The sequence below is a fragment of the Pelecanus crispus genome, chromosome 1 (assembly GCF_030463565.1).
Source record: "Pelecanus crispus isolate bPelCri1 chromosome 1, bPelCri1.pri, whole genome shotgun sequence".
Classification (NCBI taxonomy): Eukaryota; Metazoa; Chordata; class Aves; order Pelecaniformes; family Pelecanidae; genus Pelecanus; species Pelecanus crispus.
In genome coordinates this window covers 23,389,658-23,411,788 of record NC_134643.1, presented here as the reverse complement: position 1 = coordinate 23,411,788, position 22,131 = coordinate 23,389,658, and the positions used below count along the sequence as shown (strand labels likewise).

General features: G+C 39.9%; 1 protein-coding gene across 1 annotated transcript; it reads left to right on the top strand.

Annotated features, from left to right (window-relative positions):
- Positions 1 to 240: 240 nt before the first annotated feature.
- HDAC10 (histone deacetylase 10) lies at positions 241 to 18,329 on the top strand. Its single transcript, XM_075723378.1, has 20 exons — positions 241 to 305; positions 1,136 to 1,270; positions 3,500 to 3,596; positions 4,320 to 4,417; positions 4,497 to 4,601; positions 4,820 to 4,888; positions 5,522 to 5,648; positions 6,109 to 6,174; positions 6,569 to 6,628; positions 7,007 to 7,096; positions 8,397 to 8,503; positions 10,138 to 10,205; positions 10,697 to 10,967; positions 11,606 to 11,696; positions 13,303 to 13,388; positions 13,883 to 13,936; positions 14,588 to 14,672; positions 15,114 to 15,299; positions 17,575 to 17,734; positions 18,304 to 18,329. Exons 1-20 carry the CDS (start codon positions 241 to 243, stop codon positions 18,327 to 18,329), a joined length of 2,046 nt encoding a protein of 681 aa, XP_075579493.1.
- The last annotated feature ends 3,802 nt before the right edge of the window (positions 18,330 to 22,131 follow it).

The following is a 22,131-nucleotide window of genomic DNA, read 5'->3' as shown; positions in this document are numbered from 1 at the left end:
TTTGAGGTCTGTGCCATTAGCTTTGCACTGCTGCCTCGGGCTCGTCAGGGCTCCTCCTAAATGATTTTCTTTGATTTCTTTCTGTAAGTACAAAGTCTAAAGTGCAAAATCATCGTGCAAGCAGATAGGCTGTGTACGAATATCTCACTAGCTAATATAAAACTAAGTTCGTTTTAATATACGGTTACTTCTTGCCTGAAGTATGTGTCTTGGGATTTTTGTTTTGTTCTGTCTGTAGCAATGGCTTCGGGAACAGCACTGATTTATGATGAGGAGATGACCACTCATAAACTACTTTGGAGTGAGTAAGTCACTGCCATCTTTTTTATGAATGGACTCTTATTAGGACTTCTGAGGGAAGTACCAAGCAAATGCAGATTTTGTAAATGCAATCTGAAATACCTAGTGATAGATACCCTGTAATTTTCCTGGTAAATAGAAAGTCTTGCCTGTTGCAGAAAAATTTTTATTCTATTGCCAATTTGTAGCCAGATGCCGTAATGATAATCTGAAGCTGGATTTGAGAAGCTGTAGGCCTCCAGTCTGGTAGGCCTTAACAAGAAGTGTTAGCTTTAGGCATCTGAGTAGCCCCCTAAATAAAGTATTTTAAACTAATTAAATTGTTTATAAAGCTAAAGTATCACTGATCCTGGAAAAAAGTGTGTAGATATGCTCACTTAGCTGGAACCCGTCAATTAAATTCAATTAGAAATTGGTATATGCCACTTGCTTAATTTTACATAAATTAGACCAGTACCTTTGCAGTACTTGGAGTAACAGTCCACTGTTGTCTTCTTTCCCAAACCCGCTTCTCCTCTGTTCACTTTCATTGTAATCTACAGCTTTTCATTTCAGCATTCCTGTGTCTGTAGTTAACAAAAAATGATGCTATTGGTTTTCTTTTTTATTTAAGAACTGTATATATTTTTCTGCTTACATATTTTAGAACCAATTTTTGGCTCATTTCCGAAACAAAAAGTATTTAAAGATTTTATTTTTCTTTTACTCTCACATGTCCTTCCAGGAGGGTAATGAATATTCTTACAATGGGATGTTGAAAGCTAGGCATTACAAAGTGTATTTGTTAGCTGTGCTGGTGTGGTATTATAGTAATATGATTATTGCTTATTTTTAGTCCTGTTTGTGATATTGAAGTGCCAGAAAGACTGTCATGCTCCTATGAGCAGCTTAAACGTTACCATCTTGTGGAAAGATGTGTCCGTGTGCCTGCCAGAGAAGGAAGCGAGGAGGAGATCCTGTTGGTTCACAGGTCTGAAACTTACTTTCATCACCGTTCAGATTAATTCAATGAAATAACAGATCTCATACCTCCAGGTTATACTTTGCTCCGTTTGAAAAGGTCTGCTCCAAAACTCAATGACCTCCAGTAATTTGAATGGAAAATGTGTCATACTTAAAGTTAGACAAATAACGCTGAGTATGGTGTGTGGTGCTGAAGTATTAGTCTGCTATTGCACTAAATCCTCATTGTCACTCTTTGGGTTCTTAAGCAATGAATGCTGATTTATACATGGGATTAAAAGTAAACTTCTAATAAAAATTGGGACAAGACTTTAAAAAGTGTAGAAAAATGGGTATTCCTTTAGAAAGATAATAACCTTCTCTTTCTCCTAAGCATCTTTGAGACAGAGTCAACCAAACAGAAAAACTTTGCAGCTAATGCTGGCAGGGGGGAGTTCAAAGGAACAGTAGCCTGCCTGTTCTGAAGTCATGTCAGTGAAGTCTGTTCTGGCATTTGTCACCTCAGTGCGATGATTCTGCGTGTTGCTTGTTTGGCCTTGTCAGGGAGCGGCAAGGGCAGCCCTTTCAGAACGGGAGGGCAGTCAGGAGCAGAGCGTGTGACGACAAAGCAGCCGGAGGCAGCAGTGGCTTTGTGGACAAAGGCACAATCCCACAATACCCAAGCGAGTCGAGCGGCACAGTTCCAGTGATGGTAGCTGGATTCAGCCGTGAGTTCAAATTGCCTGACAAGGCCATAGTGACATGGCAGGTCTGAGGTCAAGCTAGGGAGAGTCAGCCCACAGGTCAGGGTCCAGGTCCAGGCCCAGATCTGTGGGGTTCATGGCCAGACGCAGGCATGGCTATGCAACACAGCTGCAGTGTAGCCAGAGGTGAGAGCCTTATCATAAAAGCAAGTGCCAAGGGAAGGAAGGGAAGCCCCTGCTGAGACTTCTTAGCAGAGCTGATTGCAGGGGACCACTGCTGAGGCTCCTTCTTGCAAGGTGACCAGCTATACTACCTGTAAGCTCGTTCTGAACCCGGCAGCCAAACCCTAGGAGGGAAGGGATGCACTCAGGGCCCTGACACCTCTGGCAAGGACCATAGCTTGATCCCAAGTCGTGCTTAAATTTTCAGATTCCAGAACAGTATTTTTCCTCAGAACAGACTTGTTTGTTAGAATGTAGTTGGTGCTGTGTACCAATAGAATTTATTTTCATAGTAAATATATTGCTGATTGGGTACTGAAGAGACTTGATCATTGTTCCCAGTTGAGTTGTTCCTTCTAGATGACTTGGGGACAAATGACTCTGCTAAGTCTTATCTTGGTTTCCGTAGGTAAGCTAGAGACAATAGAGCTCTTTCCTTTCTAAAACACTTTTAGATTGAAACAAATATATGACTCCTATAAAAATGTTTCATATGTGTTCAGTTAGTTACGAGGCTGCTGATGAACTTAAACTAGTAATTATACAGTCATTGAGGTTCATATGGTTTTATTCCTGTTAACGCCTTCATTTTGAAGCCACTGTTTAGCTTTATTTCCATTAGGCAGCAGTAGTGCGTCTCATTCTGTTGTGAAATTCTGGTTGCTTTGGCATTGTCCACCTAGAGGAATGCATATGGTCATTGTGTCCTGGATTAGGGCACAGGTGGGAGAGTAGATGCCATCAGCCTCCATTTCCGGCTCACTACACAAGGGCAGGAGAGCAGTGACAGAGAACTGGAGGAACATTGATTCTAGCGCCTTTGTACTTTACTGCACTCTTAAACCAGTGAAAAGCAGGAGTTAGTACACGCCTGATAAGGGATTCTTTCAAATACTTATTTTCCATAGAACAAGGCAGCACTAGACACGCATTCTCAGAGTTGTAATTCACACTCTAATGACTCTCAGATTCCTAATTTAGTTCTTGTTGAGATGGTATCTATATGTAGCGTGGACTGCAAAATAGATTGTTGCATGACAAACAAAGAGCCTTTTTTTGAAAGCAAGACTAATTGCTCTTGCCACTGGAAAAGGGAGAAGAATGTCATATTCTTAAGACATCCAAGAACCCTTGCTTTCATAGTGCCTCTTACTTTTTCACTATGTCCTGTAACTAGCCTTCCAGAGTACCTGTTGGACTTCTGAAGTCTCACAGAAAGCCCCTTTTAAGATATGTTCTGTTTTTTTTAATTACATTTTGCATTTAAAAAAAAACTTTCATGGGCCTATTTGCTTAGTTAAGTGTTGTGTTAATCTCTCTGTCCTCTGCAGTTCAGAACACTTGGAAGTGGCAAAAAGCACCCAGACAATGAATGAAGAGGAATTGAAAAAAGTCTCTGGAAATTATGATGCTTTTTTCTTTCATCCGGTGTGTGAGTTAAACAGTTTCCTCTATTGGGACTTACAAGTATTTGTGTTTTTGCATCTGAGTGGCACTTTTCTAAGTAGGGAAAAATTAGCAATGCATTTTTTGCTATTTAAGCAGACTTACGTATATTTATGACATTATTGTTATCTGTTTCAAGTTTATATATAATAAGTTTAGATATATATATACACTTTCATATATATAAAAGTTTATATATAATGCTGTAGTTTAAATTGGTTAAGTGTCCTGTCATCTATTGCGTATTTGCATCATGCCAGTATAGCGCACTACTCAAATTTTAGCTCTATTTTTGTAATTTTATGTCACTGTAGACCATTAGTGACCTGGAAATCACATTTTGGTAACAGTCGCTCTTAAATGTTGTACCAGGCAATGAAGGTGAAGTCTTTTGTGTTTTGTTTCTGTAAGGTTTCAGAGATGCCATGTTATTCCACTAGTCAGTTCAATATGTCCATCTCATGTTTTTTAACTGCTCCAGAGAGAACATCCTTATAAAGGATATGGGAATCACAGGTAAACCTAGTAAAAAGCACATTGGAATTTGTGTTGTAAAATTCTGCTTTCAGCTATCTGCACACAACCTTGGTAGGGTAGACTTACGGCAAGACAATTAGCTGTTGGGATGCAAAAGCATATCATGTGGGATTAGTTTAAAACAAGCTGATGAGTGATTGATGACAATTAAGCGATTCTCTTTTTCAGAACACTTACCGCTGTGCCAGACTAGCAGTAGGAGCAACTTTGCAGCTGGTGGATGCCGTGATGTCAGGAAAAGTGTGCAATGGAATAGCATTAGTAAGGTAAGAAAATATGTGAGAAAGTTTTCACTTCTCCTCAAAATTTCCTTGTTGTGAGTAACTGTATAAAACTTTGTTTTAGACCTCCAGGTCATCACAGCCAGAGAAATGCAGCTAATGGGTTCTGTTTGTTCAACAATGTTGCTATTGCAGCAGAATATGCAAAACTGAAATACGGTCTGCAGAGGTAAGTGCATGGTTGACCCTAGAGAAGTTTATCATATGCAAGTACATTAGAAAAGCATTTAGAACACTGTTTGACGTTGTACTGTTTTAGATTAATGTCTAGAGCTTTCTTGGTATCATTTAACTCTTGGGACAGAACAACATTATTCATCGGTACCTCATTCAGATCAAGATGCTGTGGTTCTTCCGCTGAATGTTTTCTTTTACTGATCTATGCAGAATCCTAATTGTTGACTGGGATGTGCACCACGGGCAAGGAACTCAATATATATTTGAAGAGGATCCAAGGTTTGAAGGACATTTAATTTATTTTTTATGTTAGCTGGTTAAATATTGCTTTCCTCTGTCATGAATAAGATTTCTTAACTTTCTGAAACTAGAATTATACAAAACACAAAACATTCTCCTTGCTATTTTAGTCACTCTTGTTTTTACTTGTTATCAAATAGAGGGAAAATTCTAACAAAAAGAAATATGTAAATCTATTCTACTGTAAAGAATAACAAACAAAGTGACCTTGGTTTGCCAGTGGTAAGATCCCTCTGTGACAGTGTTCAGGTAATATCTCTATTCTCTCTATTCAGGAATCTCTCAGCTCAAGGATTGAACTAGTAGTTGGATAAAATACATTGTTTTCTGAAAAGCCACACAATTAGATTCTAGAAAGAGGTCTGCTCTTCTGAAAATGCCTTGTCTTTGATGTGAAGGGATTGCATGCATACAATAAATTTTTAGCAGTTGTCCTAGGTTAATTTTGGCATGGGACCTGTGGTACCAAGTTTCACAGTCCAAGTCCATTAAGAGGATTAAGGGGAAAGGACGATTCTTTATGCTTTTAGTCAGTACAGCCACCAGGCTCAGGATATAAAGTCAGTTTCAGAATCTTTTTGTCAAGTTGGATTTGTTTCTTGTATCTTCCAGTGTTTTGTATTTTTCTTGGCATCGCTATGAACATCAGGAATTCTGGCCATCACTCAAAGAATCTGATTATGATGCTGTGGGTCTGGGAAAAGGGAAAGGTTTTAACATAAATTTGCCTTGGAATAAGGTAAATGTTGTTTACAGCACAACACCACAAATGCAATAGCTTTCTATCTCATGCTTTATGTAACAATTTCTGAGAAGTGCACTGCTTCACTTGCTTGGCAGATATCTTGGCACAGTGTACCTCCTTCCTGTCAGTGGAATCTCTGCTGAGAAATATGACTCAGAATATGATAATGTTTAAAAAAAAAAAAAGAGAGAGAGAGAAACATGCATATCTTCAGTTTTTTCTTTAATATCTTGCCTAGGCATCAAAACAGAAAGTGTTTCAGGAGGTGATTACATCCATCCTCATTCAGCAGAGAAAAATGGTGGATATTTATGCACTTTACTTAAATGCAGTTTGTTTTACTTGACCTCATAAGGTTCCCGTACCTTTAACTTTTGATACTGTCTTTCCCTAAAGTCTTGAAAATTTGTTATTCCAACAGGACAACATGACCTATATTTCTCACATTTTGCAGGTTGGGATGGGAAATTCAGATTATCTTGCTGCATTTTTCCATGTGTTGCTTCCAATTGCTTTTGAGGTAATTTTTTTTACTGCTCTGCTATTTGAATAGCAAAACCAAAGACTACTTCCCAAGTACTTCTTAAGCAGGTACCATTGAATATTTTGTAGAAATGCAGTAATTGCCAGTAGTACAGTTAACACATTATTTCTGCTGGTATGAATAATGTCCTGATCAACTGAATAATATTTATGGAATGTTAGCTTTTAAATATTCAATATAATGATCTGCAACTTCTCTAGCAGGAATGAAAATAGTGTAAAGGGGTAATCATAGTTTTTATTCAAGGAAAGTCTTTATTCGTGTTCATATTCTAGCTGAAAAAACAGCTGAACATGATACAGTTGAAATCCAGTACAAAGTTGAAAATAGGACATAAGAATGTGCTACAACTCTGTCTGTTTTATAACAGTTTGATCCTGAACTGGTTCTTGTCTCCTCTGGATATGATTCTGGAATTGGAGACCCTGAAGTAAGTAACTTGTTGTGGCCTTTGTGTTGTCAGTCATGAATCTGCTTGCAAAATATTCCTACCTCTTAAATGTCCTGTGATTGCTAGGTGAAATTCACTTTGGCCAAGCTAAAGACACATGTTTGAGTCTTTAAGCTGACCCCAGCTGATTAAATACTACCGCAAGACATGTAAAGACAAATCATCCCATAGGCGTAATTACTGTGCTGTTTTTCGCACCTTCCTTTGAAGCAGTTGGTTCAGCATTTTGTTAGATACCATGAGAGGCAAGTGCTCCAGTGTTCTAACTCACTCATGTATTTCAGATTGTATGGGGGTGTTTTTTACCAATGTTTTTGATTCAGGGTTTTATCTCTTAAAATTTTTTCTTTGATTTAGGGTCAGATGAATGCCACTCCTGAGGTTTTTGCCCACCTTACCCATTTCCTGATGCAGTTAGCTAATGGAAAGTTGTGTGTCATCCTAGAGGTAAAGACTTTGGAAATGTAATCCCAGGGGAAGGGTCTTTGAATTACAGCCATATAGGGCAAACTAGAACCTAGGAAGCAAAACTTCTTAACAAAAGAATTTATTCTTTTTATCTTTCTTTTGAGAATCAGGAATGCAAAATCGGCTAAGATTTGACAATGCTCTTGTACATTAAAAGAAATGCATGTCTTAAAGCCTGATTTTTTTTTTAACTTAAAATTTTGAAACAGAGGAGCATATGCTCATGGTTCAAAAAGCATATCCTCCACAGATATGTTCAGTTCTTGTGAACAGTGACAAGATTGCTGCTCTGGACAGTCCCCAACTCATTAAAATGTATTTAGTAAACAAGCTACATTACCAATGTTTTTGCAAGTATGTCTTTCTCCAGGAGAGTTTAAAAAACCTTTAACCTAAATATACTCTTACTTAGTAATGGAGCCCTTACTAAATTCCATCTTTTTTGATTAAAAGCCTCTATGCAAGCTCTTTTTTTAAGAGCTCTTTTTAAAAAAAAAAAAAAAAATTAAAAATATTTCCTCCTTTTGAAATCTAGATTTCAACTCCCTATTTCTGCTGCATGTTAGAAAAACAGGTAAATAAGTGTGTGGAAATACTACTGCCAACAAGGTCTCCAAGAGTGAACTGTTTATGCATTGATTCTCTCGATGTCTGTTTTGTATGACCTGTCTTCCATCATTCTTCTCTCCATCATGTTGTTATAGATAATTCTGTCTACTAGCTGAAGTGCAAATAAGCATCCCCTTCTAATACATACGATGTGACTGCTCCACAGGTGGTATGCAGGAAGCAGTCTGCAAGCTAGCAGTCTTAAAACTATCTTCAGTTGTTCTCCAAATTCTGCCAAACCATCAGGACAACCATATCTTACAAGTGTCAGGCTGTGGGAGATTTTCCTCGTACAGACATTTTGGAGGACAGTGATAGTATTTGCCTTCTAAGGAGTCTTCCACAAGAGTCATTGAAGATGGCATAATATGGATAGGAATGGAGAAGGTGTATGTTTCCAGGGTTTTCATGGCAAAGTCATGACTGATTTCTGAAATGAATTGAACCATGATAAAGTGAGTTGAATCATGGGATGCCAGTGAGGTTCAGCAAGTAGCCTCTAACTTACGGTTTTCATATTGAAAATCATTGACTCAGATGTACTTGCATATCATCTTCCATTTCTGTAAATTCAGATTTATTTCAAAAGTTTAATTTATTTTCCATGATGATGTTCAGATAGATGTTACAAGTACTTGTTCCTTAGGTGACACAAAATACTTTTTTCTAGGGTGGATACCACTTAAAGTCATTGTCTGAATCAGTCTGCATGACTGTAAAAACTTTGCTTGGAGATCCTGTACCTCATGTAACTGGAGAAATGGCACCTTGCCTAAGGTAAGCATATGAAGAATTTTAGGACAACCCATGTATTTATCAAAGAGACTAAAGACATGCATGCTTTGAAGATTTTGCTGAAGCAAGGTTTTAATATGATGCTTTACTGTATATTACTTTCTGCTTTGGATAACTTGCTTTCCAAAAAAGTCATCTAAGGTACAGTTTTGTATGCTTTTGTTTCTGAAATGATTTCAAGTTGCAAGAACTTCTTAATGGTGTATAATTTCATGCTATTTATTTTTGGGCCTTGTTATCCTGTAGAGATCCATCTCACTCAAGGCTGAGACAATCCTGCTGTAATCAAGGCAGTGCCAGTTGGTAACAGCTGGTATTTGGGAAAGTGTGTAATTGCAAGGATTAGTTCTTCAGACTCCAGAGCCACTTCAGTTGCTGTAGTACAGCAATATCTGGAGCTAAGCTTTCTCTCATCAGTTAGAGCTGATGCTGAGCAGAGCCAGTCTTGATGACTCCTCGTGTTTCTGGAATTTGGAGCATCGAGGCTTGGGGTGCGAAAGCACTCCACTGTGTGGACCTCTACGAAGATAATTAAACTTCTTTCTGGAGACAGTAAGATTGTGTTTGCACAGTGGTGAATCTGACCTAGTAAAGCATTCTGAACCTTGGGCCTGAATCAGTCCCACATCTAAACAGCGTCTTTCTCTCTCCCTGTCTGTACCATCTCCTCCGCATGTCCATGTTCCATCCTCAGTCTCTCTTCCACCTCAATAGTTGTCCCATGCTTTTTTCAGCAATAAGGCACCTCATGCATTTTCGTGGGTAGAAGGCAACACCTACCAGTTGGCTGTGTTAGTTAAAACTCGGAGCTCAGATCAGTCAGGGAAGCAGTGTCGATATAAACAGGCTGTGGGCAGAGGTGGGTTTGGTAAACTGTGATGGAAGAAAGCTGGTTATTTTGTTCCCGCTACATCCCATAGCCCCTGTATCACCTCTTTTTCTTCTCTACCAGCTGTAGTGTCTCGGGTTGCTATCATCTTAGGCAATAGAGAGTTGATTGTATATTTATCCATTATGTCAGTCCAGCTCCTGAACACCTTACAAATAATCTCCAAGTACACACAATTTGTCCTGGATTTAACATGACCCAAATTATGTTTGTATGATAGTTAACATAATAGGAGCATTTGCCTGTAGTGCTGCAAATACCAGTGATAATAAGAAAAGACATTTCAACACGAAAGAATAGCAAGGAATGTGATTTACTTGGTTCCTGAACAGATAGTCTTGCTTTTGAGTGAATCTAATTACATCTTTACATTCCGTAGATAAAATCTCTGACAGAGCAAAGACAGACAGGTGAAATCTTGCCTTTCCTGAAGTCAGGGACAGGTGTGCTTCCTCCAACAGCAGGGCTGGGATTTCACTCAATGTGTGTAAACATGTGTACATACTACATGTGTTCTTCACTTTTCTTTTTTGACTCTTGAATCTAATCTTTCTAAGCAATCTGCCCATTGACTCTCATTCTCTTTATCTTTCTGTTCTGCGTTCTTGGAATAGATCAGAGCTTGTTCATTTTCAGTTGGGGTTTTTGTTTTGCTTTTTCATTGAAGTAAATCTTGTTTCCTGTGTTTTCATTAGTGCTGATACTGTTAATCCTCTTTCTTTTGTAGTGCTGTTGAATCTATTCAAAATGTGAGAGCAGCACATAAACCCTACTGGAAATGGCTGTTGTATGAAGGTAATTACTCTTCTCTTTCTTCAAGCAAATGGGGTTGGTAAATGGATTCATACAGAAATTAAAAATTATTAACACCAGTGGATTAAAATAATTGAACTACCAGTTATTCTTCAAGTGACTGGTGAAGCACTGTGAGGCTTCATTCAAGGCCATGTCTTCTGCTGGTCTGAAAAAAAACTTCTGAAGCTGGCAAACATCACACCAAAAAGTAGGGCTTTGATATCTTTCTTTGAGGATGCTGTTTTCTGTGTCAAAAATATGGGCATAAGATTTATGATCGCGTATGACCTTTTGCTAGATTAAAACAAATGTAGCAGCACTGAAAAATAACATCTGTGGCAGGAAACATTGTAGCTAGTACACAGAAATAAATATGCATACTATGAATACAGATGTACTCTGTTTTGTAAATAAATGTAACCAAATGTTAACACACTGCTCAGGAATTAATACATGTGAAACCCCTCTTTTTTTTTTTTTTTCCCCTCTAGACACATCATTTTTACAAAATTTGAGCACCAAATCGCACCTGCTAAAGCAGGCTAATACAAATCCCTCCACAGAACTGGAATCTAAGATGACTAACAATGATGAAACTGTCAAAGTAGAAAGGTTTTTGGAACTGCACATGAAAAATATTCTATTTCCAGTGCCTCCCATTAAAACAGCAACAACTGACTCTAAACGTTCAGCACATTTGCTCCCTGTACCCATTCATTTGGTGAAGGAAATGGACAAAACTGAAATGAAAGCTCTTGTCAGGTTGGTCCTATCCATTTGATTTTCAACATAATTATAAGGATGAGAGTTCTCCGTACAGACTGGCATCTAGCTCTGTCTCTGCCATGGTCATCTTTTTGGCCTTAGTCTACTCAGTTATAGCCAGAGGTTTTTTCTTTGAAAAATAAAGACATTGGTGTTAGTTATCACTCTCAGCCTTGAAGTCCTTTAAAGAACTAATCAGAATACTTTTTGAGAAAACTATTTCAATGGAGAAAGAACAGTTAGTGCAAATGTATTCACTTAGAAAGAGATTTTCTAGGAAGGTGCCTTAAAGCTCTGTGTTCACTTTTAGCTGAAAAAAATACCAAACTGGTCTGATTTGAGAAGCTCAACCTTTTGTCTTAGAAAGTCTAATTTTGACAGAACTCTATTTCCTGAATGTCGTCAGACATTTCTGCTCTGGAAAGAAAACAAAATGGAGACAGGTTTATAGAGCTCAAGACTGTCAAGCAACAGTGTTGTCATCTTCCTGCTAGAGCTAGATTTTTGAGAATAAATGTGTAGCACCTATAGAAAATGTACCCTGTCAGTACTAACTGCAAAGTACCGTATCTGTGTCCTCTTTGAAAGCATTATTGCGTCTAACCTAGTTTTTCTTCATATAATTTATTTTACAGTGGCTTTTATGCAGACCTCGTGAAAGAGGACAAAACTTTGCTCTCTCTTGGCAGTATGTTGGCCATCCTAGAAAAAATACTTAAGAAGGAGGTAATAATAAACTGCTTCAATCTGGGGAGGGTGGGTGGAGAGTTGGAGTCCTCTGATTTCTGCTTCTGCTATATTGTTAATCTCAGCTAGAATGTGCTTAGCTACAAGAATGAGTATGCAAGATGAGAAAACAACTATTTAGGGATAGTTGTTAACCTCAAGACATCTTTCTAATGATCTTTGGACAAGACATTGTACTGCTTTTCTGCAGTCGCAGCATATGAGTCTGTAACAACCTTCTCATCACTCTCAGACATACAGGTGAGACGGGCATTCACTCTTCCATTTAAGGGGAGCAGAAGGTGGTGTACCAAGCACCAGTGAGCAGCAGCAAGAAATCTGAGTGAGAAATGTCAAAAATTTTTCCTTTCTCAGTGCATAGAGTTTTGCCTTCTGTCTTTAGGACAGAGCTTACTTCTGCATTACCCTTTATTACATGATGCCATGCTATGTGCAGCTGCATCCACTTACCGTTATTTGTACAACACTTTACGCAGAGTAAATTTTGATTTACACACACACGTGCACATACTGCTTTAGTGGAGCTCCTGAAAGCACCACTGCATGCTGTGATTCTGAACAGAGTCATTCCAGTTCAGCATTTGGATTCTTACAGGGTCAGGAATGAAGAGAAGGCAGGCTTAGAGGGTGCACATTTGTATTTCTGTATAAAAACTTGGAGAAGCAAAGAGAAAAAAACGCAAATGAGTTAAGGAAACTTGGTATTATGATGTAGTAATTGCAGCATTATTACATCATAATAAATCAGTCTCTCCCTTTGAATGAAAAGCTCTCTTTAAAGTACTAGGCCTGCAAGAAAGAGTAGCTGCCAGAATGGCCTCTTTCTTGTAAGCCATCTTCTTGCTGTTGAATGTCACGTATGTAGATCTCAGGGACAAACTTCTAACTTTATAGACTGCACATACCTCTAGGAGAGCCTATAAATAGATTAAAAAAGAAAAGGTAACTGGCAAAAAGAAATAGAACTTTTCATGAGTCACAGATGCTGAGCTGAGCTTTTTGTGTTGACAAGTAAAAAGAGGAGTAAGGAGGGGGAGCATGCATTATCTTTTTGCTTAGCTTTCATGTAGTGTTCAAAGCACTACACAACACAAATGAACACTGAAAGGTTGACTGAGTAACACTGTCATAGTATTTTCCAGAAAGGAATAGCTTGCCTAGATTAAAGGAGGAGTCAGAATTAGAATTCAGGGACAACCTCCTTTTCATAGGGTCTGTTTTTCTGGTGCAGTTTGCCTGCTGGCACACTGAATGTATCCAATCTGCAGACTATGGAGAGAACCAGTAAAGATGACCTTCCCCTGCAAAAGCTATTTTTTATAGTTGCCTTTCAGCATAGCACCGTACTTCTGAAGTAATAGAACAGCTTGTGGCATAATGATCAAATACGGCCTTTCTGTAGGAAATGAATGAATAACATTTTCTTAACCCTACTGTGATAGATAATCATTAAGATCTCTTTCATACAGCTGTAGCTTTGTTTGAATGATACATATAAACAAGTAAGAATACAGTTGTTACAGATAAAAAATGACACGATCTTGTGCAGCATTAATTACTTCTGAATTAAAAACATATCTTGTAGGTATGCAATGGAATTGCAGAATCACCCACAGCTGCTGTTTCTGTTGCTGTTGCACTAAGACATTCCGTTCGTTTTGGATTGCAAAGGTAAATTTGTATCTTTTGCATTTGAGGCCCTTGGGCAAAATATAAAAATAAGACAAAAGTGTGTGAAATATGGCAAGTTGCCTTTGAAACCTTAATTTTAAAACAAATAGCATCTCCATAGGCATAGCATTTTCAATATATAGTACAGACAATATTGTATATGCCAGCAAAAACCTTTTGTCTTACCGAAGGCAAAACATTTGTAAGGATGGCTGCTATGCTAGCCTACGTTTTCTTTGTCAGATTTCGATTGTCTTTGGCCTGAGGACATTTTTTTGGTTTTGTTTTTTTCTCCCCAGTATTTGGTGGGAGAAAAGGAGTTCCCTTGAGCTGTCATAAATGTGTTTTCTTTATACTTTTAATGGGCCAAATTCAGAAACAATATACATCCTTTTTTATGCATCTAATCTACATGCAAACTCTAAACAAATTGCACTAATTGAAAAAAAAATTACTTGTAGATGTAAATCTATGTATATTTTTGTTTTCTGCAGAGTGCTTTGTATATTTGTTGGAGACATGGAAATCATACCGAACACAGAAGATGGGTGAGGTTTCTATTTACTTCAGGGAGTCAAATCCCAGAGCCTTTATAAATGTTCATAAGTGTCCATATGTATGATGAAATCTGCACTAAGGAATCAGTCATGAGCTTATGTTCATTAAGTTTAGCTTGAAACAAAATACAAAATATCCCCAAATATACCTCTATAGACAAATTGCTATCTCTAACTGCCACTTCATGAGTTTAATGGTAGGTTTAAAGTATACTCCTTCTATATTAGTTGAAATTTAGGTTGTTATTGAAAATAGAATATTGAAAATAGAATATTGAAAATAGAAAGTAATAAAGTAGGCAATTATTAATTATCTAGGGTGTACCCCCCTATAACTGCAGGGAGCACATACTGCTGATGCTGAGTTCCATATTGAAAGTCATCTTTACTTACCTATAATTTTTTTTTGCTACTTCCCCTTTTTCTTAAAAGTAGTTTGGTCATAGTCTTTAATATGCTTTTTAAAAATACCTTAAGAAAAGGATTTTAGTTTTAATTGGTGTTTACATATGGCATGTAGTAATGCAAATAGTTATTTGCTCCTGTGTTATGAATTGGTATTTAAAGAATGATGAAAGAAGAGATCTTTTTATCTCACTGGAAGTTGTTGGTTAAATACTCAGATGTGGGTTTTATTTACAGAAAAATACTTAGGATACATATTTGTGAGAAAGAACAATCTGGAAAGACCACCTCAAAACACTGTATTTCTCTAAACTGGAAAGAGGTAAGATTCACTTTCTGGAAACGACATTAAAAGAAAAACTTTTTTAACAAAAAGAATAGAATATATTTACAAATTCATAAAACGATACTGAGAATTACAGCCCTCATTGCAATCTGGACCTTTGAAAATATTTCCTTTGCTTGCCCTTGCCAGGGTACTACTACTTCACAGATCTTTAGAGTGTATTAGAATGCATAGGTTTGAGGAAACCTTCAGGGGCTACTGTAGTTCATCTTCAAGAAGGCAGAGTTGCAATGCAAAGACACTAAGGAAGAGATGAATAATCTGCATGTTTAACATAAAAATTGCTGTGCAAATAAATCAGTATCCTGTTTCCGAGGTCAGTCAAAAGCTCTTTGAGATTCACCTTACTGTTTTGTTTTATATCTGGGAATTTGGGGCTTGACATTTGTGCTAAACAGTTTCTCATTGTTGTTAAAGGATGCTGAAGGAAATGACTTCTTTTCTGCTGTACTTGGATTCATTCTTCCTGTAGCATATAGTTATCAACCTAACTTGACAGTAATAGCTGTTGGACCAAACAGGAGCCTTGGAATAAATGAAATTTCTCTGCTTTTTGCTTTACTACAAGGATTAGCCGAGTCTCGAATTTTTGCAGTGATTGAGGTAAGAAGTGGTGCTAAGCCATGGTACTTGAAAGAGCCTAGGACAGAACTCCGCCTAGCAGCAGCATGCTTGGTATGAACATACTGGCTGTATCCGTACTGTCTTTGGTACCCCCGAGTTCACGACACAAATAGCCCACATTTCTCTCCGGCCTGAGAACAAGACCAGACACAGATGCATATCGGCTGTAGGCAGCCTGCGTGATTGAGAAGCTGAGGCGTGAATGCAAGCCCATGGTTATATCTATAGAATCATAGAATCATAGAATCGTCTAGGTTGGAAAAGACCTTTAAGATCATCCAGTCCAACCATTAACCTACAATACCAAGCCCACCTAAACCAATCAAGAGTAGACTAGACTAAACCATATCCCGAAGTGCCACATCTACCCGTTTTTTGAACACTTCCAGGGATGGGGACTCCACCACCTCTCTGGGCAGCCTGTTCCAATGCTTGACCACCCTTTCCGTAAAGAAATTTTTCCTAATTTCCAACCTAAACCTCCCCTGGCACAGCTTAAGCCCATTTCCTCTCGTCCTATCGCTAGGTACTTGGGAGAAGAGACCAACACCCACCTCACTACTACCTCCTTTCAGGTAGTTGTAGAGAGCGATAAGGTCTCCCCTCAGCCTCCTCTTCTCCAGGCTAAACAACCCCAGTTCCCTCAGCCGCTCCTCATAAGACTTGTTCTCCAGACCCTTCACCAGCCTTGTTGCCCGTCTCTGAACACGTACATGTTCTGACAGTTTGCCGCAGTTTGGGGATTAACGTCCCTTTCCACCTGGGATTCACAGCTCAGAGTTGTCTTCTGAAGAGACACACTTGTTGTCTGTTAATTATATGTATATTGACAGCAGCCCATTGTCGTGTTTATCATAAACCACTAAATTTCCTCTCCTCTCTGCCATGCTGTACTTCAGCACACACAACTTCCATCATGCAGAAAATAAATCAAAATGGCACATATCCTTTAAGTGAACGTAATTGCCATAATGCCTAACTGAGGGGCAATCTACCCCAGTTTTGTGTTTCTGATAGAGAGCATGGGAAAGGAAATAAAGAATATATGGATCTTTCCCTAGTCTACTTTTTCCATTCACTACCACATTAAGGGTTTCTAAGTTTAGGACGTCGGAGGCTGTATCCAGACCAGTGTGTGGTAAGTGCCAGTGAGCCTATCTTCCATGAATTTGTCTAATCTCTTAAAGAACACAGCTTGCACTCTTGGCCTCTGCAGCATCTTGTGGCTGTGAGTAACACAATTGTGTTCAATGAAGCAGTAACTTTTGATTGGGTTTGTGCCTTCTAGTTCTTCTGTAATGAGAAACAATGAATAATTGTTCATGTATGCAATTTTATTCTAATCTGTTTCCCAGCAAGTATCCACTTAAAGACATACTATTCATTAAGCTGCCAATTAAGTGGATTTTGACATACTTTATTCTGTAGTCTTCTCAAATGTTATTTGTTTTAATTTACAGTGCTGATAGGTAAATTGTCTAAGCTAATATAATCTGTACATTGATACACAGTATACAAAAATAATGTATTTGCACATTACTAATTAGGAGTATGAAATGGAAAGCATTATTGATACTCTGAAGGGTAGACTCGGAGATAAAAAGCAAGTTAGGTGTACATCTTTAGGAAATGACTGAGACTTTTATATTGGTACTCTGCAGGTAGCTCCATAACAGGATTATCTAATGTGTGGGGATTTTCTAATGCATGGGTTGGGCTTTTTAGAATAACTGAAAAAAGACTTCTATCTTTTAAAAATAAGACAGAGTTAGAGTCTTCAAAATAAATGTTAGTAATCCTCATATACTATGGACACCTCACAATATAATTTCTGTGAGCAAATGACATTGATTTAGACTGTCAGGAGTCCAAAAACTGTCATTTCCTGATGAAGCAAAATGTATCACTATTTTCTACAGAGAGAAAATAAATGATGCATGAAGTAAACAAGCTCCATGCTTCCCTTCCCTCCTAACATTTTCTACATTTAACCCAGCATTGTTTCTTTTCAATCACAAAAGGAAAACTGAGATTCTTTCTCTATTTGAAAAAAACAAGTTTTGCAGGAGATAAAAATTAATTTACTTCTTTCAGAAAAACACTTCTCCATTTTGACATATTTGTATTTGCTCATTCTTGCTACTAATACTAGCAACTTAATTACAAAAGCTTGTTTTAAAATATTTCATGTGTTACTGAAACAAAGAAAGTTTGGTTCCCAGGAGTATTTTTTTTTTTTTTTCTTCTTAAATAGGACACAGAGATAAACTTAATGCAAAGCGTAGCCAAAGCATTAGTGGGTGCTTCTACACCTCACTTTGGAGTTTATGTACCCCCTACCCAAGAAAAAGTAAATAAAATAAAAATATTAAGAGACCAGTTTCAGCAGGAATGGAAAATGCTTCAGTGTTCAGGTAAGCTGTCTATTTTTAATTCTGCCACTTGAGCCAGAAAGCACCAAATTTCATAGCATAACAGCTGTACCCTTAGGAACTGAATACCATTATTTCAAAATTTTGAAATGAAACTACCAAAATATTATGTGCTTTAAGAATGGTTAATAAGATGTGCACTGGCTCTGATTGCTAACATGTTTCCTGAATATAGTGCAGAATCAGGTTACATTTTTATTTACATTTAACTTGTCCACAAATAACTTCACTTAATAGTGATTAGTCATGCTTAAAGTACATTCACAAATAGCTGAGGATCGGGTACTACATTTGTACAGGAATCAGATTAGGCAGGTAGGTATGCTTTTAAGCATACTTGTCTAGAAACATTTCTCTACTAAATAACTTTTGGTTTCCAACAGAAAAAGCAATGATAAAGGTGGGTGTCTCTCTCTGAAAGAAAATGCCCTGCTCTCTTTCAGAAGAAATGGCCAAGAGCAGTGGTCTGGTTCCAATAAAAATGTTCTTATGGGGTTGGGAAGTGCGGTATAAGCTTGATGAATAACTGGTTTTCTTCTTGTTCTTTTCAGTGAAGGATGGGATTTCAAGAAATTGACTTCACTTCAGAATCATTCTACACAGCAGAAGAAAAAAAAAAGTGTTGCCATTCACATTGCCTTTTAAATCATCAGGAAAAGAGATGGTCTATCTCTAAACAGAATAGGAGCCATTCACAATTGTCTCCTGTTTTTAAAATACTTAAGATTTGTATTTTCAGCTAGAGAACTTGCTTGCAAATTCTATATTGGCACTAATTATTCAAGACTGACACCTGAAAACAACTCCTGTACTTCATTACTGCAAATTGGGGCCTATGTCATTTGTGACATTGTAAAGTCAGGCTTGCATATGCAGTAGCGTGACTGCATGAATGTTAAAGTCATCCAGAAGACAGGCATCTGAAATGAGCAATCATAACAGCCAAAACATTTTAATACTGTTCAACATAATACCAGAGTGCTTGCACTGCTGCCACCACCACCATTTCATTGGGAGTTTAAACTTAACAACAGGTCCCTCAGATTAATGCAATTTCATTCCATAATCCGATTTAAAGGATTCACCTAACATGGTCTAGTCTTCTAATTTTTCTAATGAGTAATTGTCAATTGCAAGAAGAATGAAAAGCAGCTGAACAGCTATAGTGTATGCATTTCCTGTATCACACCTGCGATGATTAAGTTTTAATTTCCTGAACTATACAGGGCATGAGAGGAAAAAAAGAAAAATATTTTGCATATATAAAATATATAAATATATATATAATATAGAAATATATAAAATATATAAATATAAATATATAAAATACATAATTGAATAAAGCAGTGTAAAGAGGACTTCACTCTGCCCCCTTTTCAAACCTAAATTGTCTATATAACAAATAACCCCCCTGAACCTCCAGAGATTTGTTAGTGGCCTAAGGCTGACATCATGTGAATTCTCAAAATTAAACAAACATGCCGAGGCAATAGCCATAGTGTGCCCTGTTTTGCAGTATTCCAGATAAGATGTTGGGCTCATTTTCAAGAGCACTTTTCTGTGATTGTGACTTCAATAATGTTTACTTTTTGATTTCAAAAACTTCAACTTATGTTTATACTGGTGTTGCTACTGGGATCAACTTTACATAATTTGAATAAATAAATAAATCTCTTTGCAGTTCTCTTTTTATAAGTGTTCCCAGTGATTTCCTTCTTGTTCATCCTGGTTTTCAGCTATTGCTAGATGGGAAATGATACCCAATCCTTGAGCATTTTGAAATGAAAATCTTTCAAAAGAAACAAAAAAACATGTCAAATCATTTTCACAAACAAAAGTTGGAACATGACGATGTTCTGTTTCAGTTCAGAATTTATTTAAACTTAGTCTTTGGAGTTTGAGGTTACTTACTTTCAATTGGAAACTGGGCAACAGCCACAGTTTAGCTTAAAACCTTTTCGGAACGGGAGATTTGTTGGCTTATTCTTCTCTCTCCCCTGGAAAAAAAAAAGTATGGTTTTTTTTGCACAATTCAGTGTTTTCAAGGAAAAAGCATTTTCTCAGAAATAGCTCAGCTCATTCCCTTTTACCTGCCTTTGTTAAACTGAATTTCTACAGCCAGCGTTGGAATGATACCAATGTTGTCCTTTGATACGTATTTTTCTAAGATACCAATCAGATTTATTAAAATGTGAGTTAAGAGGGGAAAACCCTTGCTAGAATTGGTTTGCCGCTGTTGTCAGCAGACTGCGGCCGCATTCCACGGATGGGACACGATACAAGCGCGGTTGGGTGCTCTCTGGCTATAGCACGCTATTCCTTGTGAACTGAGTGACAACAGTAAGCATCGCAGGAATGGTTTAAAAATCGTGACCTGCCTAAATTTCATCAATGACATAGACAGTGGGATCGAGTGCACCCTCAGCAAGTTTGCAGATGACACCAACCTGAGTGGTGCGGTTGACACACCAGGAGGACGAGATGTCATCCAAAGGGACCTGGACAAGCTGGAGAGGTGGGCCTGTGTGAACCTCATGAGGTTCAACAAGGCCAAGTGCAAGGTCCTGCACCTGGGACAGGGCAACCCCCGGTATCAGTACAGGCTGGGGGATGAAGGGATTGAGAGCAGCCCTGCGGAGAAGGACTTGGGGGCACTGGTGGATGAAAAACTGGACATGAGCCGGCAATGTGCGCTCGCAGCCCAGAAAGCCAACCGTATCCTGGGCTGCATCCAAAGCAGCGTGGCCAGCAGGTCGAGGGAGGGGATTCTGCCCCTCTGCTCTGCTCTGGTGAGACCTCACCTGGAGCACTGCGTCCAGCTCTGGGGCCCTCAGCACAAGAAGGACATGGACCTGCTGGAGCAGGTCCAGAGGAGGGCCACCAAAATGATCCGAGGGCTGGAGCACCTCTCCTATGAGGCCAGGCTGAGGGAGTTGGGGTTGTTCAGCCTGGAGAAGAGAAGGCTGCGAGGAGACCTTATTGCGGCCTTCCAGTACTTAAAGGGGGCCTACAGGAAAGATGGGGGCAATCTTTTTAACAAGGCCTGTTGTGACAGGACAAGGAGTAACAGATTTAAACTAAAGAAGAATAGGTTTAGACTAGACATAAGAAAGAAGTTTTTTACACTGAGGGTGGTCAAGCACTGGAACAGGTTGCCCAGAGAGGTGGTGGAGGCCCCATCCCTGGCAACATTCAAGGTCAGGTTGGATGGGGCTCTGAGCACCCTGATCTGGTTAAAGCTGTCCCTGCTCCCTGCAGGGGGGTTGGGCTGGATGGCCTCTAAAGGTCCCTTCTAACCCAAAGCATTCTGTGATGATTCTATGGTAAATCGGCGTTTAACGCATCGGCGCCTCCAGCGCGCTGTGGTAGCGGCGGCCGTGAGGCGCGGCAGCGCTCCCGCCCCTCGCCCCGGCCGCGGCCGCCGCGTTACCGCCGCGGGGCTGGCAGGGCCCGCGGGGCTCCGTGCCGCCTGCCCCTGCGGGCTGTCGCCGTTTCGCGGACGGCGGGGAAGGGCCGCTCCGCCTTGGGCGCCTCCGCAGCGACCGCCCCGGGCCCCCCGGCCCCCCCCGCCGCCGCCCCCCCCCGCCGCACCGCGGCCCGTCGCGCTCGCGTGACGTGGCGGCGCCCTGCGCGGGCCGCGCTGAGGGAGGGAGGCGGGCGCGGCGCCCCGCTGCCGCCGGTCCCGGGCGGAGCCGGCCCAGGTGCGGCGGGCGGGGGTGGCGGGGGTGCGGGGCTGTGCCGGGGAGGGTGCGGGTGCCGCGGCGTGCCCTGGCCGGGGGCGAGGGGGCGGCTGTGGGAGGCGTTCCTCGGGGGTGGAAGGGCTGGGCCCAGCTCGGTCCGTCGGGTGAGCCGGGAGCCCCCGCGGGCAACCCCCGCGCCTTTTCGGTGGGTGCTTCAGAGCCGCCGCGGGGATGGCCGGCTGTCGCGCAGGCCCGCCCTGCCCGCCGCCATCGGCACCCGCACCTCCTTTCGCCCGCATCGCCCCGCTGCGTGGCCCCGTGGCTTCTGCTGAGGGCGCCGCGCAGGGGGAGCAGGCGGCGGCCGGCTCCTGAGGAAAGCTGGAGTGGCAAAGCTTTCGGAAGTGTTCCCGCACGGATCCTGTATCAGATCAGGACAATCTTCTCTGTTCTAGTTCAGTCTGCCGAGCAGAGCCAGGCGTCTGGAATTAGGCTTGCACCACCATCGCCTTGCTTGTGATCAAAGTCACAGTGTTATTTTTATAACTCACGTCCTAAATATGTGCTAGGTCAGTTTTTTTCTCTCTCATTTTGGGATGTCTCAGTTCAAGTTAAAGCATATTCATCAGTTTCTCGTACATGTTACAAGTGTTTCTTCCTTTTCCTGGTATTTTTCAGGTCTTCGCATGAAACCAGAGACCC